The sequence below is a fragment of the Phoca vitulina genome, unplaced genomic scaffold (assembly GCF_004348235.1).
Source record: "Phoca vitulina isolate PV1807 unplaced genomic scaffold, GSC_HSeal_1.0 scaffold18, whole genome shotgun sequence".
Taxonomy (NCBI): domain Eukaryota; kingdom Metazoa; phylum Chordata; class Mammalia; order Carnivora; family Phocidae; genus Phoca; species Phoca vitulina.
Window position 1 is genome coordinate 6,982,281 of NW_022589721.1, and position 27,795 is coordinate 7,010,075.

The 27,795-nt window shown below is 35.5% G+C and overlaps 1 protein-coding gene across 2 annotated transcripts in view; it reads left to right on the plus strand.

The window, feature by feature from the left end:
- Positions 1-27,795, plus strand: part of PKHD1L1 (PKHD1 like 1) — a 152,943-nt gene that overhangs the window by 54,854 nt on the left and 70,294 nt on the right. For both annotated transcript variants that reach the window (XM_032415905.1, XM_032415904.1), the window contains exons 29-48: positions 450-614; positions 1,581-1,702; positions 3,283-3,415; positions 3,902-4,097; positions 5,805-5,947; positions 6,574-6,678; positions 7,302-7,490; positions 8,240-8,410; positions 8,989-9,212; positions 10,212-11,196; positions 14,032-14,280; positions 14,970-15,119; positions 16,935-17,109; positions 18,094-18,250; positions 18,673-18,829; positions 20,066-20,145; positions 20,601-20,730; positions 21,784-21,913; positions 25,607-25,848; positions 26,961-27,097. In XM_032415905.1, coding sequence (XP_032271796.1) covers positions 450-614; positions 1,581-1,702; positions 3,283-3,415; positions 3,902-4,097; positions 5,805-5,947; positions 6,574-6,678; positions 7,302-7,490; positions 8,240-8,410; positions 8,989-9,212; positions 10,212-11,196; positions 14,032-14,280; positions 14,970-15,119; positions 16,935-17,109; positions 18,094-18,250; positions 18,673-18,829; positions 20,066-20,145; positions 20,601-20,730; positions 21,784-21,913; positions 25,607-25,848; positions 26,961-27,097 — 4,040 coding nt within the window. The remainder of the gene's footprint in view (positions 1-449; positions 615-1,580; positions 1,703-3,282; positions 3,416-3,901; positions 4,098-5,804; positions 5,948-6,573; positions 6,679-7,301; positions 7,491-8,239; positions 8,411-8,988; positions 9,213-10,211; positions 11,197-14,031; positions 14,281-14,969; positions 15,120-16,934; positions 17,110-18,093; positions 18,251-18,672; positions 18,830-20,065; positions 20,146-20,600; positions 20,731-21,783; positions 21,914-25,606; positions 25,849-26,960; positions 27,098-27,795) is intronic.

The window sequence follows — 27,795 nt, forward strand, 5'->3', positions numbered from 1 at the left end:
TATACTGTTCTAAATAAAGTGTGAAGGATAGGTTTTCATTTAGGTTTTGATCACCTTTCTTGATGAAACCTGATATTTTACTTAGTTTTGGACATAAATCATGTATTAAACCAACATTTTTAGAATTATTGATATAAATGATTTTATAGATTAGGACTTTTAAATTATTATTACAATAACCTTTTTTGGTTTTGGCCACAGTAGAAGTCAGGAGCAAATCATTCACTTTGCTTTTATTATTTTTTCACCTAGCTTTTTTCTAACAGTGTCTGATTCATAACATCAGGTAGCTTGTAAAGACTTTCGTCCCATTAAGGGACGTATTCCTTAGATACATTTCTTGGGGTATAAAAATGAAGGCCAATGTTTATATTTACAAATATAAAATTTCAGTAATTTTATCTTACAAACATATTTAATTTATCATGCTTTTCTTTTTTAATTACCAGAAAATGAGATCAAGTGCCAGATTCTGAATGGAAGTTCTGGCCATTTCCCAATTGCTGTGTCCGTAGCTGATGTTGGACTAGCACGGAATGTAGAGGGCCAGACATTCCATTTCACGTATCAGAATCGAATCTCACACATCTGGCCTGCTTCTGGCAGCCTGGCAGGTAATAGTTAATTGTTCTAAACAAAGAAAATTGCATCCATTTCTGTCATGTCATTGCACTGTTTCTAGAACAGGGTGGAGGGAGAAGAACCCCAAGCTCCCTCAGAGAGAACAAAGGAGACTCCCCTTTTGGAAGGCACAGTGATTAAATGGCTGACTAATTCTTTTGTTTCTTATGATGCACAAGTGAGGGCGACTGCTTATACTTACATCTTAAGTTATTGAATTAATATCATCAATTATTACATGTTTCTATAACAAGCTCATCAATTATGTCAAGATAAGATTTATTAGTTATTATTCTGCTTACAAGCTGCTCCATTTGTAACCATGGTCTCAGTGGAGCTACTTGACCCAGAAAAAGTTCCAGGAACAAATCGGAGAAAGGAAGGCTGATGCAGAAGATGGAGAGAAAATAACACATTTTTCCTGTCCTGCTTCATTTCCTTTGCCTTGGTTTGACTGTGCTCAGTTTTGGATTTTTGCTTTGGTCTTGATCTTTTCGGTGTGTTTTGTGTTTTTATTTTACTTTATTTTATTTTTGTTTTGTTGGGATTTTTTCTTAGTTCCTTTTACTTAGAGATAGTAAAATCTGAGATTTGGGAAGAGTCTTCATTCACTTCATTCCCACCCACAGAATGGTTGAGCATATAGAAACAGCATAATTTCTCTTTAGGATGAAGAGGACTATATGGAAAATAGTTGCTGCTAGTGATGCCCCAAAGCAAAGGGTGGTTCCAAGTCTGTTATTTCATGAAATCACTTAGCCCAGTTGCTTTATGGTTCCAGACTTCAGAGCTCTGGTTCCCAGATGGGGTGGTGATTATATGCATCTCAGATCTGGTCCTTGATTATTTGCCAGCCCATCTCTTTGCCAGCCTAACTCTTGAATGATGAGTTAGATTCTTGCCAAAGTTTCCTTTTGTTATTGTCGATCTATTATTGTTATTGTTGTTTCCCTTTGAAGGTGGTACTCTTCTGAGTGTATCTGGATTTGGCTTTAATGAAAATTCAAAGGTATTAGTTGGAAATGAAACCTGCAATGTGATTGAAGGGGATTTGAATAAGATAACCTGCAGAACACCAAAAGTAAGGCATCTGATTTCAGTCATTTTTTTTTTTCCTAAAAACTTATGAACATCTCAGTAGGTTAAACAAGTGACATTTTTACCTAGAAACTGTGGCATTACAGTGTTGTTCTGTACAATTATTTCTCCAGCATCTCTCTGCTAAGATCCAAATATGAAGCATTATATCCACATTCTAGATACTTACCATTTAGAAAGACAGACACATAAACCAGTGTTAAACCGTGTGTTCCACTTGAAATAATAGAAATAGATACAAAGTAAAAATAAAATATAGTGAGGAGAGGCTGAGAAAGAGTTTCACAGAAAAATTGATGGCCTATCAGAACTTGAAGGATGAATGAGAGTTGACCAGGTAAATGCCAGGATGAAAACATTCAGTACTAACAGTCTAAAAAAAATTCAGAGAAGCAAATCTAGACATTTTTTGTTTCTAAAAAAAGAATTTATGTCTTAAATGTGTTAAAGTTTCAGTTTGTTGACAATAAATAAATAAGGCAAATATAAAAAAAAAACCGTGAAATTCCTCATGCAATATTGTATCTTAGCACCAATCGTTGTTCTTTATCGTAAAAAATAAGTGTCTAGATTTAAACCAAGACTCTTGTTTGCTTATTATGTGCAAAAGAATGCTGAATCCAGTAAGTAACATTAAAAAAATTGAGCAGACTCAGTGTGGGTATTATGTAGTTGAAATCTGTAGGAAAAGTAAATTTGAACACGTGTTGGACCAAATGATGATGAAAATCTGGAGGATATGGTAAACAAAAACTTTGTTTAAATTATGTCATTCACTTAAGTGCTGAGTGCACATTAAGCAAATACTACATTCTGGAAAAGCGTTTTTTCCTAATTGGGAAGTGTATAGATATTCTATCAGCGAAAGCGCCAAACATTTTTCTTAGGGATCCAAGTGTCTTAGTCTCCAATTCTGAAACTAGGTCAGCAAAAAGATATAATAATGTGATTTGTCAGGGAAGAGGAATAAAAAATTACATTTGAGTATGTTTTAAGAACAAAATGTCAAAACTTTTAGCACCTTTGCTTTATCAATTTAAAAGAGTCACTTGTCCAGGGGCGGGCATCTGGGTGGCTCAGTCAGTTAAGTGTCTGCCTTCAGCTCAGGTCACGATCCCAGGGTCCTGGGATCGAGCCCCCTGCTTGGGGCTCCCAGCTCAGTGGGGAGCCTGCTTCTCCCTCTCCCTCTGCCCCTCCCCCTGCTCCTGCTCTCTCTCTCTCAAATAAATAAAATCTTTTAAAATTTTTTAAAAAATAAGAGTCTCTTGTCCAGAGCATCTTAACTATATTGCAGAGTCCTTAGGAGTCCAATAATTAATATGCATTTAAATTGGTCATAAACATCCTCAAAACTACTATATCGTATACCTTTATCTAAAAAATTAAAACATGTAGCCTACATTGGATACCACAGCTTTCTAAATATCTGAAAAATGATTCTGATTCATGACTTTGAAACCAAACATCTTCAGCAGTTTATTTTGAATAATTCTATTTGTTTTTAGCCACTGGATTTCTTTATCTCAACATTTAATATTTTCTAATTTTTTTTTCTTATTTCAGAGAATTGAGGGTACAGTTGATATTTCAGTTATTACCAATGGATTTCAAGCCACAGCAAAGGATGCTTATAGTTATAATTGTTTACAGACTCCAGTTATAACTGATTTTAGTCCAAAAGTACGAACAATACAAGGTAAGAAAAATTTCAGTAAGATCAGTCATTTGACATATATATGTAAGATATATGTAAGATAAACATGTATATGTAAGATATATATACATCACATAGATAAATGTGAACTATTTGTAGAAAGGTTTTTGAAGCATAGTTTCTTCTGCAGTTGTTTCTTAAAGCAAAACCAGGCACAAGTTTTTTTAAAGCGTACATTAGTCTATTTATTATTTCACTTTGAACATGTGTAATAAGGAGAAAAATGTTAAGTTTTTTAGAAAGTACTTTGCCATCTTTTTTTTCCTGTGAAACAATTAAAAATGAATTTTATCTCTACATGGCAGCTATCAATTCTTTCACTGATTTCTCTTTTGCCTCTGCAAGCATTAGGATTTCCTAAATCCAACAAAAGATAAGAAATGAGTTAGTTTATTTAATATGCAAATTTTATGCCATATAATAAGTTGAATCTTCTTGTAAAAGTTTTATTCTCTTTTAAAATAATAGGAGAAGTTAATTTAACAATTAAGGGTTATAACTTTGGAAATGAAATTACACAAAACGTGGAGGTATATGTTGGAGGAAAACCCTGTCAGATTTTTCAGTGGAACTTCACAGATATTAGATGTCTTTCGCCCAAGTTGTCTCCTGGAAAACATGATATCTATGTAGAAGTCAGAAACTGGGGCTTTGCATCAACAAGGTATAGTAATGTCCATAAGCTTGAGGAGTTGTGGAATACATGGGGCCAATGGTTTGGGGATAAGAAAAGAAATAACCATTAACTTTATAATATTTCAGTTGCTTTTTTCACCTATCTACATCTCCTTTTGCAAAGTGTTCTGAGAATATCTCATACAGTGCAATCTGTGCTTAGTTTTGAGGCCAATACCATTCAGGTTAGGTTGTAAGATTCTCTGTGGAACTAGGTTTATGTATACATCACATATTTTTCATTCTGGAAATACTTATCAAGCAGTTAGTAAGGGCCAGGCGCTTGCTCAGTGCTGGATTCACTGTGGAGAATAAGAGGGACATGTCCTCCACTATTAGTAGTGCCCACAGTTTTGTTGGGGAGGCAGATTTCAAACAGAAGATTACATCAATAACTTAATTATAAGTGTGAAAAAGGCTATGAGTAAGAGGTAGCAGGTCTGTAAGAGCATATAATAGAGAGCACTAACTTTTCCTGAGGGACAGGAAAGCATTCTCTAAAAGGTGACAATTAAGCCAAGAAATGGGTAGGAGTTGCCCATAAAGGAGAGGAGGACAGAATCCTTCTCCAGCTATTTCCTTTAGGTTACTATTCAGTATTTTCTTCCCGGAAGCTGTTTGTTAAAATTTTAGTAAAATTTTAGTTCTGGCATAAGAAAAGTACTGGTTTAGAATACTTAGAAAAAGAGGAAACTGAAATACAGGGATTTAAAAAAAAAAGGCAGGTACACCTGATGTCAGAATAGGAGAGATTATTGCAGCAGAATTTTGAGGTAAAGGAGGATAAGCAACAGTAAATATGAACCCCAGAACTACATCCCCTCTTCAATTCACAGGGCAGAGTTCACATAGGTTCCAGAAGAGCTGCTGGTTTGTGCTTTGGCATGAGGGAGATAATGAGCAGAATTGACAGCCTACAAAACTGGTTATTTCAGTGACAGTTCAAGAAATATGAATTCAGGTATGCTGAGGAAGTGAACTAAAAGTTAACACAAAGACTCATTTTCCTCACGGTGAGAGCTGGGATGTAGGAGTCTCCTCTAAATACCAGGTCAGAAAATCACTGTACATTTCGATGGTCTCCTAGCAGACACATTGTCTATAACAAAGCAAAATAAGTTTAAAACTCTCTCATTGAAATACTGGGAAGGGAGATCATGACAAGTGTCCAACATACATAGAATAATAAATTTAAATTAGTTGCACAAAACTTTTATTTCTTATATAAAATGTATGGAATTTCATCTCTATTCCCTTACAGATAATGCAGCCTTTATGTTTTACTCTAATGAATATATAAAATATTGTAAAGGACATCATATATTTGTTGTGACCTCAGTTCTCATAACCACATCTTTCTCATAATATTCTAAGATTCTCCATCTCAAATTATTCTTGCCATGGGATTTTCAGAAATCTAATTTTCATTGTTAGGGGAAAACTATTATTATATATTATTATTTTATATAGTACATTACTACATATGCTATGTATGTTATTATTATACACGCACACACACAGACCATCCAACCAAATTAAGGTCATGATGATTATCAGATTATTTAGTTCGAAAAAGTAATGTCTAATTAAATATTCAACTACTTCCTCTTCCTAAATGAATCATATCCTAATAAGAGTTTAGCAATAGGACCTCATGGAAAACTCATCGAAACATCTATTGATTTTTCTTTTGCAGAGACAAGTTGAATGCTTCTATACAGTATACTTTGGAAGTGACTGCCATGTTTCCACAGAGGGGCTCTTTATATGGTGGGACTGAAATCACTATAATGGGTTTGGGGTTCAGCACAATACCAACTGAGAATACCGTGCTCTTAGGTAAGAGCACCCTCACAAAAGGGTGTTATCATTTTTTTCACTTTAAAAGATGTGCTTAGGGCGCTTAAGTTGGTTAAGCATCTGCCTTTGGCTCAGGTCATGATCCAGGGTCCTGGGATTGAGTCCCAAATCGGATCCCTGCTCAGTGGGGAGTCTGTTTCTCCCTCTGCCCCTACCCCCACCCACCCTGCTCATGCTCACTCTCTCTCTCACAAAAATAAATAAATAAAATATTTTTTAAAAATAAAAAATAAAATAAAAGATGTGCTTTTAGGTGCTGAGTTATTACACACATACTCTCAATCATGGAAACTTTATTTTGCTATTAGCATATAAAAGGCTAAGTGTGTTTGGTTAAGGTGGTAAAGAGAAATTGAATAACTGCTTTTGATTTCAATAAATATTTTATATTTAATATGTATAAAACACTTTAAAAAGTGAAAGTCTCTGTTCTAAAATTAATCAATACTCAAACATGATAGCTCTCAGAAAAGTATCAGAGATTTTACTAAATGTGGAGCTTTTGCAGGGCCTTAACTGTTTACTAATTATACTTCATCTCTATGTTTTACAAAAAATATTTGAGAAAATGTTTTTTTCCCCCATCTTTTTTCTTTTCTTTCTAGGGTCCTTCCCTTGTGATGTGATTTCATCATCAGAAAATGTCATAAAATGTATTCTTCATTCAACAGGGAATACATTCAGGATTACCAGTATTGGAGAAGATTCAGGTATCAGCCAACATTTATATGTTGTAAATTCTGGAACATAATTACAACCTGAAGTTGATCTGATTTTTATTTATTTAATACTTCAAAGTATTCAGAGGAAAAAGTATTGCTATTTCTTTCTATAATTTGTCAATAGTTTGTCTCTAATTTATCCCCTTGACATAGGGGGGCACATATAGAATGAATCAGTGGTAGACTTGAGTTTACAAGCCTAGACTGCAATTTGCAAGTTGAGGAATTGCCATTAGGTTTTACTTCAGTACAGAACCTCCCGAGTTATGGTAGTTTGTTATTGGCCATGGGTTTCTAAATAAATATTCAAATTGAAATTATATAGACTTTGGCATGCCTTTATGCCTGAGAAAATTCTTATGTTTAAAGAATTGAACACAGCTTTAAAAAATATTCCATGGGATATTTCTGAACAACTTGTTTATTGACTTTCTGATTTTTTTTTCAAATTGTCTCTTGATTATCAGTTTTGGAAGTGTGTGGTTTATTTTTATCCTTCACTTCTCATTATGCACATAAAAATTTAAAAATGTAATACTTCAAAGATAATTATTAAGAATTTTTATTCCTTTTCCTTTTTAAAAAAAATGTGTCTCAATTCTTGCTTCCAGTACATGGATTAGGTTATGCCTGGTCACCATCAGTCTTAAATATATCTGTGGGAGACACAGTGACGTGGCATTGGCAAGCACATCCATTTCTTAGGGGAATAGGATATAGGGTTTTCTCTGTATCCAGCCCTGGAAGTGTAATTTATGATGGCAAAGGATTTACGAATGGAAGAGAAAAATCTGCATCAGGTATGCTTAGACTTTGTTGCATTTTGTGTCATGCTTCTCTTTCCTAGATATAATAAAGAGATGTTGTATAGATTTAAAATACTTTTGCATAAATGATATGTGTAAATAGTTGGCATTTTATTGCTGTAGTAAAAATGTTGCAGATTTATAAAAATATTATAAATGAATGTAAGCAAGGTATTTTATATATCAGAGATGAGTTCTGATTCAGAAATATCTTTATTCTGGAATAATCAATTCAAAAAATATCAAAATAAGCAAAATACAAAGAAAATTGGAGTGTGTGTTTTAATCATACCAACTTGGTAGCAAGTAACAAACTTCGGTTGATTGGAATCAGCAAATGAGTATTTCTCCTAAGAGAACTCAGTGAAAGTGTGCCTTTTAAACTGTATGTTTTGTTCTATATATATAGCAGTTTGAACTTTTTTCTCATGAATACGGAGTATTGTTTGTTTTTCACTGAACGTTGAAGTTTTCTTTAAAATGTGGTAAATTATGCCAGACTGGACATGATTTTCTAGAAAAATTAATGCCGGATCTTGTCTTCCTGGAATGCAATTTCATTATAGAAGATAGTTCTTTTATAGCCAGTGAGTCCTTTCTTTACTACTTCCTGTTGAAATATCACATGCATGAAAAATAAGAATCCTGTCATCTGCATGTGTGTATGAATGATCATTTGAAATTTCTTTTGGAGGATGCGTTAATTGCTTGTGTTTATTACGTACGATCTTATTTTATGGCAGGCTCATTTTCTTACCAATTTACTTCACCTGGAATCCATTATTATAGCAGCGGGTATGTTGATGAGGCTTGCTCCATTTTTCTCCAAGGAGTCATTAATGTTTTACCAGCTGAAACCAGGCACATTCCCTTGCACCTGTTTGTGGGTAGCACCGAAGCCACATATGCTCAGGGTAAGAGGGTTAGAGATGGAAACCATCTTTACTGTTTACTCCAGTGACCGAGGGTGCATGTGACCCTTTTGGAGTAGGAAGCAGATGACTGGGTATAACCCTGCTTCTGTCTCTGACCAGCTACATGACCTTGGATAGATCTGGACAGTTCTGAGGCTGGAATCTATTCTATAAAATGAGGCCCATGTTAATGTTGTCCTGCCATTCTCCCAGAATCCTTCTGTGCCTCAGATGAGATGTAGCATGAAGAAATTTTGACACTCTGTATGTGCCCCCCAAAATATATCAAAATGTGAGATGATGTTATTGTTTTGCTTTCTCCATAAGACCTGGCCTTAGACAAATTGAAAAATAAATTAATTTTTATATTCATTCTTCTCTCTTTACTACACCACCTTTGTCCAGGTCTTTATTTTAACTTTGTACTGCCTGAGCCCCTCTTGTCATTAAAACAAAACCAAAAACAATTTTTAACAGAATATAAGCCACCACCATTAAAATAAAGAGTAATGCAGTCTGAAAACAGTTCTTGTTTTAGAATATTATCCATGACTTACAGACAGTTCTTTTGCCTAAAGGACCTGTGAATTTGCACTTGGGGAGCTCTGTGGCAGGCTGCCTAGCAACAGAACCCTTGTGTGGCCCCAACAATACCAGGGTTAAAAATTCAGATGGATTGGTCTTTGAGCTTTCAAGTTGTTTTTCACCATCTATAAACAACATTAGTCCATCTGCTGGAACACGAAATGAATTGATAACAATTACTGGACGTGGCTTCAGTAATCTCACATGTGCTAATAAGGTAAGAATATAAAGATCTCCCGTATACTCAATAAAAGGAAAATGTTTCATCCACAACCTCATAATTTAATTTCTAACAGCTTTATTACAATATAATTCATATACCATATGATTCACCCATTTAAGGTGCATAGTTCAGTAGCCTTTAGTACATTCAGAGTTGTGCATCCATCACCACATTCAATTTTAGAACATTTTTATTACCCCAGAAAGGAACCCCTAACCCTTAGATATTACCATCAATCTCTTCAATCCTCCCAGCCCTAAATAACCACTAATCTACTTTCTGTCTTTATGGATTTGCCTATTCTGGACCTTTCTTATAAATAGAATAATATACATGGTCATTTGTGACCAGCTTTATTCACTAAACATAATGTTTTGAAAGTTCAACCATGTTGTTCCATGTTTATCAGTACTTCGTTTCTTTCTTTCTTTCTTTTTTTTTTTTTTTTTGATGCATTCAACAGCTCCTGGTGTAATGAAGAATGATTTCCCATAATGCCTAAGTATTTATTATTATTATTATTATGTTCAGTTAGCCAACATATAGTACATCATTAGTTTTTGATGTAGTGTTCAACGATTCATTAGTTGCATATAACACCCAGTGCTCATCACAACACGTGCCCTCCTTAATACCCATCACCCGGTTACCCCATCCCCTCACCCCCCTCCCTTCTGTACTTCATTTCTTTTTATGGCTAAATAATATTCTATTATATAATATACACATTGTATTCATCCATTTACCAGTCATGGGCATTTAGATTATTTTCATCTTTTTGACTGTTATGAATAATGTAGCTATGAACATTCATGTGTGGTCATAATTTAAAGATTAATCCAAGAGATGTCTTAATCAGCCCCCAAAATTATTTTTATGAATAAAAAAGTTTGCACAAGATTAAATTTTTAAAATTTGGTTGTTGTTAATATAAAATTTAAGTTCACACTACAGTAATGTATTGACTTGTTTCCATATTCATTTTACTTTCAGGTTACAATTGGTAGCTACCCCTGTATTGTAGAAGAAAGTAGTGACAGTTCGATTATATGTCATATTGACCCTCAAAACTCAATGGATGTTGGCATCAGGGAAATTGTCACATTAACTGTCTACAACCTGGGCACGGCTATCAATACGCTGTCCAATGAATTTGACAGGCGATTTGTACTTTTGCCAAACATCGACATGGTGTTGCCAAATGCAGGATCAACTACAGGAATGACAAGAGTGACCATAAAAGGCTCTGGATTTGCAGTTTCTTCTGCAGGTGTAGAAGTCTTCATGGGTGATTTTCCCTGTAAAATTCTATCAGTAAGTTATACAGTCATCAAGTGTGAAACATCTCCTGCTCCCCAACAGCTCGTGGAAGTGGATCTTCTGATACATGGAGTGCCTGCCCGGTGTCAGGGGAACTGCAGCTTTTCATACTTAGAAAGCAGCACTGCTGTTGTAACAAGAATCTTCCCATACTCTATTGAGGGACCTGTAAAAGTTCTTATTGAAGGAGAAGGTTTTGACACTACCTTGGAGGACATTGCTGTTTTCATTGGAAACCAACGGTTCAGAGCAGTAGATGTTAATGAAAATAACATCACTGTTCTTGTGAGTCCCCTCCCAGCTGGACTTCATTCTGTTAGTGTTGTGGTGGGAAGTAAAGGCTTGGCTCTGGGAAACCTTACTGTTAGCAGCCCCGCGGTAGCATCTGTCACACCAGCTTCTGGAAGCATTGCTGGTGGAACTATATTGGTGACCACAGGAAACGGCTTCTCCCCAGGCAACACCACAGTCACTGTTGGGGATGAACCTTGTGAAATTATTTCTGTCAGCTCCAGTGAAGTCCACTGCTACACCCCAGCAGGGACAGCTGGAAGGGTCAGTGTGAAGATCCTTGTTAATGCAGTTGCCTATCCACCTCTGTCATTTACGTATGCCTTGGAAGATACTCCACTTCTCAGAGAAGTTGTCCCAAATACAGGTACTCCAATACTTTCCTTTTGTTGTCTTGATACATTATTATCAGTAATATTTATTAGTGTAGAATTGGAATAATGTTTATAAATGATTATTAAGATGTGTTTTTAGACAATCCACTTAACCCAATAAATACATGGGATTTTTCTGTGTAGTTTCCATTTTGTAATTATTTTTTGCACATTCTTGGGATAGAATTTTTAGTCAAATTCCAACTTCTGGGGCACCTGGGTGGCTCAGTTGTTAAGCGTCTGCCTTCGGCTCAGGTCATGATCCCAGGGTCCTGGGATTGAGCCCCTCATCAGGGCATTGGGCTCCCTGCTCAGCAGGAAGCCTGCTTCTCTCTCCCACTCTGCCTGCTTGTGTTCCCTCTCTTGCTGTCTCTCTCTCTCTGTCAAATAAATAAATAAAATCTTAAAAAAAAACAAAAACAAATTCCAACTTGTATTTTGAAACAAAATCCCCATTAACTTGACCTAAATTTCAAAATGAGGAAGAAATAGATGGATATCTATGAATTAAAATTGATAATTAATTTATGTCATTAATATTGATAGGCATAGGAAACAACTGTAAAATTCAGAAGTAGGTTACTAAACATTGAGAGTTTTTCTGTATATCTTATTTCCATGAAACTACAATTGGATACTAACTTATTAACTCAACAGAGTTCTTTTTAAGGAGGTAATTGACCCATTCAGATAGAAATAAAATATTATGAAATAAGATTTACTTAATGATTTAACATAACTCATTTTTTCCAAGCTAAGAATAGATTGAGATGTCATCTTAATTTTTTGTCATTGTTCTATGCTGTTTCTGGTCATCTTTAAGCTCTTAGAATGCTTATCATCTACATAATGAATTCTAGAGCGGCTGCTATAATGTAATGATGGAACATGACCTTGATGCCTAGGTTCAAATCTCGGTTCTTCTACTTTACAGTGATGCAACTTTGGACAAAGCTTTTTAAATATTAGTTTCCTTATACATGCAAGTACCTAAGGTTAAAGAAATTCATTTGTATAATGTAACTTAGAATGGCAACTTCAATAAAGAACTAATTAAATGTCAGCCTTTTAAAAATAGTCTTTTTTTTAGTTTATATTACCAGAAAATGTGGTCAGGTTTGGGTAAGATGTATTCTCTCCCTTCAAGAAGTTTGCTATTGGAATTTTCTTTGGTACATCAAGTTTTATCATTTAGAAAATTTTGAAAGAGGCAAACATGAATGATAGCAATGACATAGTTTCCCCCATATATTTGTAATCATTGCAAATGATGAACTGGATATTGGCATATGTTTTTATTTCCATGAACCATTTCTGTCCCATCTCTTTCTTTGAATGTGTCTTTCAAACAATGTATTTGAAGATAGAAGACTTGCAGACAAGTGAGAACTGAGCTGTTTTATTTACTAAGGAAACAAATAATAGATCACACTTAGAACAACACTTCCATTTGAAAGGTGAAAATGCTAGACAAAATTAAAAATTTAAGGCCTAAAAAACATTTTTTTGGCTCATATCTTAAAACTATTCCTAACATGAAAATCTAGTAAATATCTGTGGTCTTTAAAATGACAATTTAAATATCAGTGATCTTTACTATGATCAGTTATATGGTTCTTTTTACTACTGCTACTTGAATTAAAATCAGCCTACTACTTGGTATGTGTAACAAGTTACATTGATTTGTACCTATTCACTTATTATTTAGGTATGTAGGTATTCATTTGGATGACCTATGACAAATTCTTTGTGTTTAATGCCCTCAATACATTTTTGTCAAAAGGAGGAAGGAAGGGAACAGAAGAATTGAAGTACTTTGTTCTATGTACATTTATTCAAGGCATCAACATCAACATTCATTTATAATTCTTTTTTTTTTATTATGTTATGTTAGTCACCATACAGTACATCATTAGTTTTCAATGTAGTGTTCCATGATTCATTGTTTGCTTATAACACCCAGTGCTCCATTCAATATATGCGTGCTCTCTTTAATACCCATCACTAGGCTAACCCATCCCCCCACCCCCTCCCCTCTAGAACCCGCAGTTTGTTTCTCAGAGTCCATAGTCTCTCATGGTTCGTCTCCCCCTCCGATTCCCCCCCTTCATTTTTCCCTTCCTTCTCCTAATGTCCTCCATGCTATTCCTTATGTTCCACAAATAAGTAAAACCATATGATGATTGACTTTCTCTACTTGACTTATTTCACTTAACATAATCTCCTCCATTTATAATTCTTTAAATTAATTCCTTATTTCTGTATACACTATCTTACATCTAATTATTTACCTATCATAATTTATCAAGTATATATATTGAAAGTATTTAAATTAAGAAAACTAATCCATCCTCAGAAGAGTTGCCAATAGCAGGGAAGTACCAAAAATAAAAAATAGTAAGCCCCATCCCTAAAATATACTCCAACCCACAACTCCTGCTGAGACATTCATAATTCTTGATTCGAAATCGTCTCTCTTCCCTTGTTTCCTCTTCTCCACTAGCCTGAACTAACATTAACAATAGCAGTAGAATAAGAATGCAGTGGAATGGATAGAAGGGCTGGGAAAGAATGAATGTTGAGATAACTTACTGTAAATATGCTGTAGATTGTAACATATGGTACAGACTAACTTTGTGTTTTGTTAATATTTATATATTTATAATATTTATATTTATATTTATATAAATATATAAAATATATTTATATATATTAGCTTTGAAATACTGGATATTATTTTGTTTATGGGAGTAATTAGGTGTATCTTTAAATGCATGTATAAGTACTGGAATTTAGATATATTGTTTGCTTTTTTTCTTTTTTTAAAGGTCCACCAGGAACCAAAATTCAAATCACTGGATCTAATTTTGGTATTGATATCTTGGACATTTTGGTGATGATAGACAACATTCCGTGTAACGTAACCATGGTCAATGATAGCGTATTGCAGTGCGTCATTGGAGATAATGCTGGTGGCACTTTTCCTGTTACAATGCATCATAAGACAAAAGGCTTTGCCGTGTCCACAGTTGTATTTGAGTACCCACTTACTATTCAAAATATTCATCCAAGCCAAGGTAGTCATGAATGTGCAGGAACCTACAGATAGTTTGTATTGTTTCAGTAAACACTTACCTTATTTAGAAAAAAAAATTCTTCAAACAATGCTAAAATTTGTAGTTCCTATAACACATTAAAAATATTTTTGTTTATGCATCGAATATGCATGCATGTGTATCAGCTAATCATCTCTAAATATTCATTTATGGCCTATATTTCTCTTAGTGTTATATAATTAACTTCAAGTTTAATCCTACTTAAAATGTCCAGATTATATGTGAAAATTTTTTATAAAATCATGTTTAGACATCACTGACCTGTAATTATGAATACATAAATAAGTATTTTTTTCTATTTGAAAATTATTTTAGTGGTTAAAAACCTTAAGAAAGTATAAGCACTGTACTCCTAATTAAAATAGTAATTTTACATTTATCTTTTGACTACTCTGAAATTCTTTTTTTGACATCTCTCTTAAATAAAGTTTTAGTTCCTAGAAGTAGTTTAAATAAATGATGGGATGTAACATTTATTCAGTAAAGATTTTGTTGCATTAATATAATATAGTATAATATAAAATATAACTTCAGTTCTAAGAATTGTTTCATTTAGTGTAACTTACTTCCATTTCAGGTTTTAAAATAAATACACAGAGGAGGTTTTCTTTTCATGAACTGTGTTTTTTCCTCTTGTATGTCTTCACTAGGAAGCTTCGGTGGTGGTCAGACCATGACTGTGACCGGCACCGGGTTTAATCCACAAACCTCAACTATATTGGTGTGTGGCTCAGAATGTGCAGTTGACAGGCTTAAATCTGATCGCACAACACTATTATGTAAAATTCCACGTAACGATGGTGAGTAGTCAGGAAAAAGAATGGCAGTGATTAGTGTTAAAGAAATCAGAGTCTGAATTTCTTCTCCCAAGTTTTTGTGTTTTGGGGGGGCAATTGAATCGCCTTTATGACTACCTTGATTTTATTTTATTTTTATTTTTTTAAAGTTTTTATTTAAGTTTTCCCTTGAAAAACAAAGCCATAGGTATTTTTCTATTACACTATATATCAAAAATTAAAGAGAGAAATTAAAAAATTTTTTATTAAAGCCTGAAGAATTGTTGTTTTTTTCTATTTTATTATGTTAGGTTTTTAACAATTTCTTCAGAACTTTGTTTTCTAGGTTTATATGTCTTTCAAGATTCATAATATTTGGCTAGGTTGAATTGTTTATAATAAATTGCAGTTTTTCAGTTTATTACATAAACGGAGCATGCCAAATGGAGAATGCATTTTTAATTCCTGATGAACGATTAGTTTCCATTAAAGATAGGAGAGTATAATGGTCATGAGTGTAAACCCTGCTAATGCATGGCCAAAATTCAGACCCAAGCTGTGTCTTTGGACGGGTTATTCAACCTCTCTGTGCCTCAGTGTTTCCTCATCTGGAAAGTGAGATAACTTTCGCCTACTTTATAGGATTATTGTGACGTTTAATAAGTTAATGTATGTAAAGTGGTTGGAATGCTATCTGAAATAGGATATGTGATTTGCTCTTGTTATTACTATTACTCTTATTATTTAGTGGATAAAGAGCCCAGGCTCTCAAGAGCCCTGAATCTCATTTTGCCACTTACTATGTCATCTCAGCTAAGTAACTAAACTCCTCTGTTTCAGTTTGTCCACCTATTAAATGGAGATATTATTAACCCTAATTCTTGGGTTATTGTGAAGTTTAACTATCTGACATTTTAAGTATACAACAAATTTTAATTACCCAATGAAATTTAAGAAGAATGAAAAGGAATGCTCTAGGTGAATAAAAGATATGGTTTATATACATTTTTAAACAAAATTTGATGAAGCTTTTCTAAACATTTTTACTTCTTTTCTGACTTTTTAAAAAAGGATTCCATTTATTCATTGGAGAGAGAGAGAGAGCATGAGTGATGGGTGGGGGGCAGAAGGAGAGGGGAAGGGAGAAGCAGGCTCCCCGCTGAGCAGGGAGCCCGATGCGGGGCTCGATCACAGGACCCCGAGATCATGACCTGAGCTGAAGGCAGGTGCTTAACCAACTGAGCCACCCAGGCGCCCCTCTTTTCTGGCTTCTTAAACAAAGAATATTGAAGAAAATATAACATTTTTGTGAATGAGCTTATTTATCATTTGAACATCAGTTTATATGCTGATTTTTTAAAGAAAGGCAGCAGTGCTGTCAAGATTTGTCAAGGTTTTTGAGTTGTCTTAACACCAGCTCTGCTTCTTCTTTGGACACTTTTGTACTGGGTGTCTGTGTTTTTTCTGTCTCTTACCTCGCTTCCAGCTGTCACGCCTTGCCGCAATCCATGAGCGTGCCTTAGCAGTTCTTCCTCCTTTCCTGCTCTGATTTGCAATGTTGGATCCTCTGGGGCTGGAACCCTACGCAGGGAAGTTTGCAGAATTGTCTGCAATAAGAGGCTCCTAGGAAGGTTCTAAGGGTTTTTTCCCTTTGATCATATGCATGAACTTTGTGATGTTTTTGGCTATTGCTAGAGATCCTTATTACTTGACATATAGCCTGTGTATATTGGAAGTAATTTCAGGAAAAGGAAGATGTTATGGAAAATGTTTGGGGGTTTGGGGAATGAATAAAGGCCTGATGGCAGAACTGTCCTCAGTTTGATCCTCTTCTCCTAGGCAGAGGACCTGAGCAAGCCTGTGAAGTGAGTGTGGTCAACGGGAAGGATTTGTCACAGTCCACAACTCCTTTTACGTATACCATGTTACTGACTCCACTCATCGCCGAAATATATCCCAAGAGAGGCAGTACAGCAGGGGGCACGAGACTTACAATCACGGGATCAGGCTTCAGGTACTGTCTTCACACACACATACATCAGTGTGTATATGCAGGCGCACGCCATTACTCCTGGCTTTCTCCTGTGCAAGAACAGTGCTTAAATATAGTCATGTAATGTGTACCCATCTGCTCAAAAGTCATGCTTGAGGCACATCGTAGTACTAATAGCTAACATTTATCAAAGATTTACTCTGTGTCAGGCACCTTCTTACCCCATGGAAACTTCCTGCCTTACCCTCTTAGATATTTTTATTCCGTTTTATGGTTAGGAGACTGAAATTAGAGAGGTTAAATAACTTGCCCCAAATCCTAGTCAGATCCCAAGAATAAATCACATCTTGTTATGCTTCCCTCACCATCTCATCACCAACCTTGATCTGCTTCATTGGATCAATGAAACATGTCTTCATACATCACATCCATTTCATTGTAACAGGCCAGATTCCTTCTTCCTAAACATATTCATTATTTGGCTCAAATTTATGTCATCATTGTCATCATTCTTCAAGTGGGTAAGGCTGACTTCAAAACCCCAGATCATTTAAATCATAGGAGGCAATTTTAATTCCACAAGTACATAATTTCTTAAGACCTTGGGCTTGCATTTTTACATGGATATTAAATTCTAAAGTCTTTGAATGTGGTGAGAATATCACATAAACAAAAGGATCCCTGAAAGTCGCTTACAAAAGTAGCTGTTTAGAGACTAACAAAAAAATCTCTCAATAAATTGAACCCGGGCAGTTTTCCTCCAACACTGGAATGCCTGCTAATTTGTACAGTTTTATTTCCTGGCTTCTTAATCTTTGTTTACTTTTTTCTCAACACATATTTTGAAGTCTTAGTACGGAAAAAGTATCAGTCTGCCTTTGATGGATCATAGAGTAAGGTTATTATTTTTGCAATAAGGCGTATCAGTAATAGTGTTTGACAATGTGACGTAGAAATCTGAGAAAAAAACATCAGTGTTTTGTTTTCCCCCTTTTTTCTTCACAGTGAAAATATGCAAGATGTTCTCATCACCATAGCCGAAGCCAAATGTGATGTTGAGTATTCCAACAAGACATATATCATCTGTATGACAAATGCCCACACCTCTTCAGGGTGGGCTCCAGTGTGTGTCAACATCAGAAGCATTGGCATGGCCAGACTGGTAAAAGTGCTGTTGGGTATAGTAATCACAGCAATAGAAAAATGGGGTGGGGGGGGAGGAAAAATAGAAAAGCATTATGGGAGATTAAGTAATTGGTAATGGACTTTTTACTTTGTTAATGTCTCCAAAAAATAACTGAGATGTAACTATACTAAATTTAAAGTTATATGTTTTTGTTGCTTATTAGTAACATTTTAAGATTTCAGGTTTTGAATTATTCTGGATTGTGGTGTAATTGGTAATTGATTTTTCACTTTATTATTATTGTGAAATAAACCAACAGGCAGCTATAACATTTAAAGTAGATTATACTTTATTACTAATGAAAATGTTTACTCATTTAGATTTCTTCATTTTGAGAAATTGAATGAAGAATTCTGATAAAAACTCTCAATTTAAAAGTCTCTCATGTTTTATTGCAGGATGATTCTGACTTCCTGTATATTGATGTTTGGTCCTCCAACTTCTCATGGGGAGGAAAATCTCCCCCAGAGGAAGGGTCTCTAGTTGTTATTACAAAAGGACAGACAATTTTGCTGGATCAAAATACACCTATTCTGAAAATGTTGCTCATTCAGGGTAAATTTCTGAAAGTCTGCTTATTATATTCTGTCTATGGTATACTTTTGTGAAGTAAATTTAACTAAACGTTCATGATTATGAACATCCATAGTGGTATGAGGTTTTGAATGCAATGTGTAGTACTGTGTTCTTTAAATTGAGCATCAGAATCTGTTTGCGGTATGCAATTATTTAATGTGTTGTGAGCAGAATCTTTTAAGGAAATAGAAAAGAAAATATCAGAGTGTCTTGCATTTTTGTGGGTAAGCATCTTTTAAAGTTAAATGTTTTATGAAACTTTTGTTTTAATAATAATGTGTGTATGTGTATCCACATATGCATACGCGCTTGCGGTGGATCCTAACAGTGAAAAGTATTTCCCGTTTAGGAAAAGACTGGTATAGTGGGTCCCAGAGGTTATAAAATCATAGAGATTTGCTAAATTCTATACTAAATGACCCTCAGACTCCCATTGGATGCCAGTTGTGATTCTCACCTTTGCCTTTGAACATACTTTCATTGTACTTGGGGTTCTCTCTGCTTCTTGATATTCTGTTACTACTATAGAAGACTGAATAACTCTTATAACTGCATGTAAATGCAATAATGATTGGCAAGAGTAAAATGCTTTGGGCTTTCGTGTATAAACTTTGCCATAATGATTTTAGCTGCTCAAAGACCTTTATATTTTGTTTTTGTTTTAACTTCTGGGTTAACAGTAGTGTTTCAGTTGTTTGAAGTTATTATCTGTTGGACTTTTGGACAAGTAAAGTTTTACTGTTCACAAATTTACATCAGTCTCATAAGAATGTATCTTAGCACATTCTTTAAAAATGCCAGTCAAGCTCTAGGTGTTGCTAGTGCAGATTAGTGGATGGAAAGTTCAGAGGTAATGTCAGCATTATAACAATTTGTATAAAAAGTGCTTTTCTTTCATTTTAATGGTTTTTGTTCTTAATTTATATTTTGAGGCCCTGTGTTTATAGAACTGTAATTCTATGTAGCTGTACTCTTTAAAAGCATTGAAAATAACAATGATCAAGGGAAAATAATGTGCCTAGGCATTTAATTTTCTATTAACTCCTGGGTCTTGTCTGAAGTTTTTATACTTTATGTTGCCAAAGAGCTGAAGTTAAGTGACATACAAAATGATATCAGATAAGAATAAGAATTTAAATTTGTATGTGTAATTTAACAAATAGCATTTAATGATAATTTCCCTTGTGTTGTATTTCAAAATTGTATGGTTCATAGGTGGGACTCTAATATTTGATGAAGCTGACATTGAACTGCAGGCAGAAAATATTCTAATTACGGATGGAGGCATTCTTCAGGTATACAAGAGAACCTAATATATAATCATTGCTAACCTCTCTCCATTTCTTTGTAAAATACCATGTGTAAAATGGTTAGTTAATTATAACAGACTCTCGTAAGTTCATCTTTATGTAGGTCTCTGTTATCAGTCTAAAATCCTTTTTTCTGGGGAAAATTTTCCAGAGTATTCTTGTGCTTTTAATGGAAAGATAATAGTGAATTATCATAGAGCAGAATTTTAAATAGCACAGAAAAAAAATTGCTCAGAGATATGGCTAAGGTCAATCAGTATTGTTTCCAAAGATCTGACATAGTGTACTTGGCTGCCTAGAAAATTTAAGGTTTATCTTTCATAAGAAAGATACTGATAACTGAACAATGGGTTTCTCAAAAGAAAGGATGACTTTTGAGTGTTTAGAATTGTGGATATTGAGTTTTAACTTTTGAATGATGCTTGTGAAATGCCTTGCAGATTGGGACAGAAGCATCCCCATTTCAACACAGGGCAGTCATTACTTTGCATGGACACCTGCGATCTCCCGAGCTCCCAGTATACGGCGCAAAAACTCTGGCTGTGCGAGAGGGAATCCTGGATCTGCATGGTAGGGCAGCCAAAAGGGCTCAGGGAACTGGTCCAGGAGATACTAGCCAGAAAACCAGAGATAATTCTCCTGATTATCCTCTCTAAATGAAACCTTGCCAGGCCTCTCCTATCTTTATGTATGCCCTCTTCGTCTCTGGCCTCCACTTATCCAAGGCGGGTCAGCCCCTCAGAGCACCAAGACTCACAACCGAGGTCACTCCTGGCAAAGCCCTTCTGGGTCTTCTCTACACCCTTCTGCTTATTCCTTTCCATGTGTTCCCATAACAGCTTCTGCCTATTTTAGCACTTTGTACATAGTGATCGTTTACTGCATTCGTTTATCTATATAAAAGGGCAGTAAGTCTGGAAGCAGAAGACCGTAACTTCTTATATTTGTATTTTAAAATAGGCTCTTTCTAAAGTATAACTATAAGTTTATAGTTGTACTTTTATATAACTATATTCTGGAAATGTATCAGCAAATAAAAAAGACTATGGTCATGTTTGAGGTATCAGGGTTACTTATTTAAAGGAAGCATGGTGTGAATCCTTTTTATATCAAAGTCTTCTGTATTGCAATAATCTGTTTCTTTTATAAATTTAGAATGTATAAACGTCCCTATTATGATGATAACTGTTGCCCTGCGTTATGCTAAATAATATCCTAATATAATTTTCAGAAATTTTCACATTTCATTTATCTCCAGATTACCAATTTAAGTGATTTCTATCAACAGTGGCAAAGATAATAGGCCTCTGCCCTTGTAGCAACAGTATCACCACACATTTATATTGTGTTCCTATAAAGAAGATTGTTTTAAGTGGAGTATATCATTGTAGGCAGATGTTTTTTAGTTTTGTAGACCCACACGTGTTAATCATAAACCTGTTACTTTTATAAAGCAAACATTCTAAATATTCCTTTTTCTTTTTTGAGGAAGGTATAAAATGCTAAGGTAAAACGAGCCTTCCCAATATTTATTCAATCCAGGCGAATATTTAAAATGCATAAAGCTCTCACTATGCAAGAAAATGCATCTTTAGAAATACTCAGTGTGTATGTTGGCTCCAGGTCTGCCTGTTTCTGTGATCTGGACTCGTCTGGCTCATACTGCAAAGGCAAGAGAAAGAACCTTGATTTTACAAGAAGCAGTAACTTGGAAACCAGGAGATAAGATTGTAATTGCAAGCACAGGTCACAGGTATGATGTCTTCTGGGCATGATCATTTTAATTTAGGACAGAGATTTTTTAAACTATGTGAAAGAGGGATGATTCAGAAGATCCACAACTATTTGATTTAAATTTGAAAGCTCTAATAAAGAAATATGAACAGCCAAGTACCTATTTGCCAAATGTTAACATTGGGTTGAACACCAGTGTGTTGTTTTCATTGATTAATTTACAATAAGGAAAAGTATAAATTTGAACCTATAAAATGTATACTAATGAAATGTTTTTCATGGTTAGATTCTCATGTAAGATTTTGCTTGAAAAAAGCATTCTGCTATTAACAGCCATTTAGAAACATCTGACTTAGAGCTTCAGCTAAATACATTAATGAACGCAGAAATGTAAATGAACTGCTTTATTTGGGGTTGCCAAAGAACATGGTTGAAAGCAGCTCTTTCATATCTTACAGTCTTGACAGTGGTTCCCATGGAGTAAGACTGTTAGTAATGATTGAATCAAAGAGAAGAAATTATTATAGAATGAGTGATGATTAACATGACCTTTTACATGTCTGGCATTTTACAATTGAAACAGCTTATGACCTTTAATTTCTGTTTAATTATATGTATTAACAAGCAAGAAATAAAAGGAACAAGAGTAATATAGCTACACCACGAATATTGGGGGGGAAAGAGAGCAAGATGAGCTTTCTTTTTGCTTTATTATTCAAATTATGGGTAATAGCAAAATTGGATATGATTATGCTTATCAGGTAACAAATAATAATTTATGATAAGAAACAGCTAAATTATGTTAAGGTTGTGACTAAATTTAGAATTAAAATTCAAGATGGCATTTTGAGTTTGCCATTTTCCAAGTTAAAAATAGACTTGCAGATGTTGGGAAGAGTTAAATATATACTTAGCTTTATAAGTGCCCTTTTATTTCTGGCTTTGGAAGAAATTTTAATTATATAATGGCAAAATAAAAAGCAGCAAAATGACAGGGCTTACTAATAGAATAGAAAGTTCTCATTTATAGCTTTTCTATATGAAATAAGAGGGTAAGTTTAGAATTTAGCTGAGGGATATTTAGTTTTAAGAAACAAAAATTAAGAAATTTCCCACCAAATTTAACTCACTGTTCACTATTTCATTTGTAAGGTGTATTTGAGAATTTGTAAAGCAAGTGGTCGAGACTACTACTTCTAAAATTAGTCAGCCTGGGTCCACCTCCCAGCAATACCATTTATGAGTCCTGCAGCCATATTGTTTCATCTTTTTGTGCTTCAGCAAAACTGGAATACTCTTTATATCTATTTCAGAATTATTGTAAGAATTAAATGAGTTAGTATGTATAAGCACTTAGAGTGGAACTGGCTCAAAGTAAGTGCTATGTAAATGTTAGATTAAAAAAATAAATGTTAGATATTATTATAAAGGAACGAAGTGTTTTTAGGTGCACATAACATAAAAGATGCTTTGCAGAACTTTGTTCTCTAAAGAAATCTCTGTATCATGAATCCAAGAGAATTTAGGAGAGGCCAACCTAAACCCCTTTTCTTTTTCTTTTTTTTTTAATTTTGTTTATTTATTTGACAGAGACACAGTGAGAGAGGGAACACAAGCAGGGGGAGTGGGAGAGGGAGAAGCAGGCTTCCCACGGAGCAGGGAGCCCGATGCGGGACTCGATTCCAGGACCCTGGGATCATGACCTGAGCCGAAGGCAGACACTTAATGACTGAGCCACCCAGGCGCCACCTAAACCCCTTTTCTATACCACCAATAGGATCTTATACTATTGATATATCCTTAGCTCGAGGACCCTTCATCCTCAACTCCCCCTGGCTTCCTTTCCCCACAGCTCCTTCCCTGGGTCTTTTGGATTTGTGGGATTCTCCATCCACACTATCATGAAAAACATCTTTATTCTCCTATCCTTTCTAGCCACTTTCATTTTATCTTTTTATTTTTTTAACTTTTAAAAAAGATTTATTTATTTATTTTTTACAGAGAGAGAGCGGTGGCAGTGGGAAGGGTAGAGGGAGAAGGAGAGAAAGTCACAAGCAGACTCTGTGCTGAGTGCGGAGCCCAACTCGGGGCTTGATCTCACAACTCTGAGATCACGACCTGAGCCAAAACCAAGAGTCAGACGTGTAACCGACTGTGCCACCCAGGCGCCCCCATTTTGTCTTTAAAAAAAATTACTGAATTGCCTAAATATTATGCCCATTTTCTCATTGCATTTTTGTTATCCATTTTTTCCCTTAAGCCCCTGTAGTCTAATTTCTGTCTTCACAAAAACTTTCTCAGTGACTTTCTGACTACAAGCATCCTTCATTTCCTGCACATCACTAGGTTCTTTGGATTCTTGCCCTTGCAATGTCTCTTCCATTGTCTTTCCCTGCTCTCAGTTTAATTTAGACTCTGTCCCTCACACCTGGAATATGACATCACCTTCCTATCTGGGCTCCATTCCTCTGTTTTTCTCCCCCTCACAAATTCATTCTGCATTGATTTGTTGAATCCATCGAACAGTGTTAGTGAGTGGTGCCAGCTAACTGTACGAAGTGCTCAGCATTACAAAATGACTGAATCTCTACGTACCTGACCCAGAGGGGCAGCCAGGTATAGGAAAGGACAGGGCAGCAGATAGGCCGGCAGCAGCAGACGTGAGGGGACCGCAGTGTGGTTACAGTGAGCACTGACAGGGCATTAGGAAGAATGTACTGGGAATCCAGAAGAAGGGCTGGGGAAGTCGAGAGAGGTGACTTTTTACCTGGTTCCCATGTGACATTGTCATTTGAACTGGTATTTAAAAGAGGAAAAAGATTTGTTAAGGGAGAGAAGAGTCAAAAGGCAATGTCAGGAAGACACAGAAATAACTTCCCTAAGCTTACCTCTGTTGACTGCACCACCCATACCTTAGCAGATAATATACCACCGGGCACGGACACACGTCTCCTGAAAGTCACGGGCACTTTCTACTTGGCATCCTTAGCTCTGTGCCTAGAAAACGGGCGGGACATTCAGTAAATGTTTGCTGAATGACCAAATACATGAATGAGTGTTATAGAATTGATAAATCCTTTGGCTGTGGCTGGACTTGGAGGTGTACTGAAGAAGTGGTAGAAATGAGACCTCTGAAACTTCACCTCAGTCATTTCTTTGCCCTACTCAGGAACCTCCAGAGGTTTCCCTCTGTAGGGGTTTCTCAACTTCAGTGCTGTTGACACTTTGGACCTGACAAGTCCTTATTGTGTTGGGTTGCCCTGTGCATTAGAGGATGTTTCTAAAATCCTTGGCCACTCCCCACAAAATGCCAGTAGCACCCCCTGATTTGTGACAACCAAAAATGTGTCCAGGCATCGCCAGATGTCTCATGGGGAATATAATCATTCTCAGTTGAGAACCATTGGGTGTGATCTTCAAAGTTATAAATGAATAGTTCTTCTGAATACTTTATAGGAATTAGTACAGTTCTCTGAACAACTATAGCACTTGGAAAATATTTATTTAATTGAGATGCTTTTATAAAATTTATTCAGTTACTCTAAGAAAGACTTAGAGACCATCTTCAAATTCCTCTTCAGAATATTATATGACATTTAAAAATTTCCTATTTTACAGATGAAGTGTTCAAAAACTGTAAGACAAATGCACTAAAACAAGATTATGTCGATTTAGATTAATTTTGGAAGTTCTTTTGTTAAAATTTTTACAGACACAGCCAACAAGAGAATGAAAAAAGGACCGTCGCATCTGTATCTGCCGATGGCATGAAGATAATGCTAACTGAGCCACTGAATTACACACACTTAGGAATCACTGTCAGACTCCCCGATGGAACTCTGTTTGAAGCGAGAGCCGAAGTCGGAATTCTTACAAGAAATATTTTAATAAGAGGATCTGATAATGTGGAGTGGAATATCAAAATTCCAGCATGTCCGGATGGATTTGACACTGGTAATTTTAGCAGCCAGAGCGTGTCAAATTAATTGTTTCCAGGCATTGCAAAAAACGGTCCCTGGGAACAAAATCACCCCCAGTTGCAAACTGCCAGGCGAGGTTATGCTGTAGTAATAAATAAGCCCCCAATGGCAGGGATTCCATTGAGAAAGATTTATTTCTCGTTCATGCTGCATGTGTCCGAAATGCTCTTTCTAAAGATTCCAGGATCTGGGCTGTGGGAGGCTCTACTTCAACAGAGGCCTCTGTGATCTCTGGGACAGAAGAAGTCATGTAATGGTGGGGAGTCAAGCAGCAGCACTTACTTTGGTCCTGAAGTGACATGTGTCTCTTCCACTCAGGTGTCATTAGACAGAACTGATAACATAGCTATGCTGAACTTACCATAGTACTTCTGTGTGCCTGTGTGTGTAGCAGATAGATGACATTGTGATTTAACAATAGATAAATAGATGGATGGATGGATAGATAGATAGATAGATAGATAGATAGATAGATAGATAGATACTTTTATGTAATAACTAATACCATTACAGTCTGATATGTAGTTAAATACTAACAAACAGAGCTCAAGTATAGCCTTTCCTTTGATGGGATGAATGAGACAAGGCTCCCTGGATCCAGTGTCAAATAACCTACATTCTGATTCCAGTTCATGAAACTTAATTTCATCCTGTTTAAAATAAGAATATGTCCTGTTCTGTCCACTTACTGTAGCTATAGGAATTAAGTGACAAAATGCATATTCTAGTGCTACACAAATATAAGATTGCATTATGTTACTTCCCAAATCTTGGGGCAAAGCTTCAGAGATAATAAGACAAAGTACCTTTATCAGTATTCATTCAACCATTCAAGTATTTATTTAGTATCTTTGAAAAATTCTGTAATAGGTGCTTTAGGAAATGCAAAGGTGAACAAGACAAGGCACTCACCTTGCTTGCTATTTAGAGAAGGAAATGATATGAATGCAAATAATTATGTCACAGGATGAGATTAAAATTATATATGAATAAAACGATATAATTAGGTATGGGAGGAAATCTTAATATAATTAGAGGATTTTGCCATGGTTTTTCTTTATGTTGTCTTAAAAAATATTTTTAAAGGTGAATTTGCTACACAGACATGCTTCCAAGGAAAGTTTGGAGAAGAAATAGGAAGTGAGCAGTTTGGAGGCTGCATTATGTTTCATGCTCCCATACCTGGTGCTAACATGGTAACTGGGAGAATAGAATATGTAGAGGTAAGAAGCATTACTCTTAAATCACAATGGTTTGCCGGAGGTTATCCGTACAATGAATAAGCACTGAATTCCTGCTTTTTGCCAGATGCTGCTTATAATCTGGTAGAGGAGACAGATAAGTAAACACAGTTTTGATACACCCAATTATTCACCCATTTAATCATGCCAAAATTTTGTTTCTCTATTTTTCTCGCATCCCACATCAAATTCATCATCAAGTTCTATCCATACTGCCTACAAAATACAATGACCCGCGTCCACTCTCTCTCCACCACTGCTACCTGATCCCTCAACCAAGCCACTATCCCCTCTAACCTAGATTATTATGATTTTCTCCTAACTCAACATCCTGTGTCCACCCTTTCTCCAATAGAATCTCCACACCACAGTCAGATACAAATTTTTAAGTATAAATAAGATCTTGTTGCACTCTGTTTAATGGCTTCATATTACACCTAAAACAAAAAGCCCAAGTCCTTCCCATAGGACCCACACGATCTGTCCCCCAGCTGGCCTCTGACTTTACCTCCTATGATTTCTACCCCTGGCTCATACCATGCTAGCTACATGGGCCTCCTTGTATCAACTGACCATGTCAGGCATATTTTTGTCTCGGGTTTTTTGTGCTTGCTCTTCATTATGCTCGGAATGCTCCTCTACCAAATGCTTGTTTAGTTCACATTCATTTCAGTCAGGTG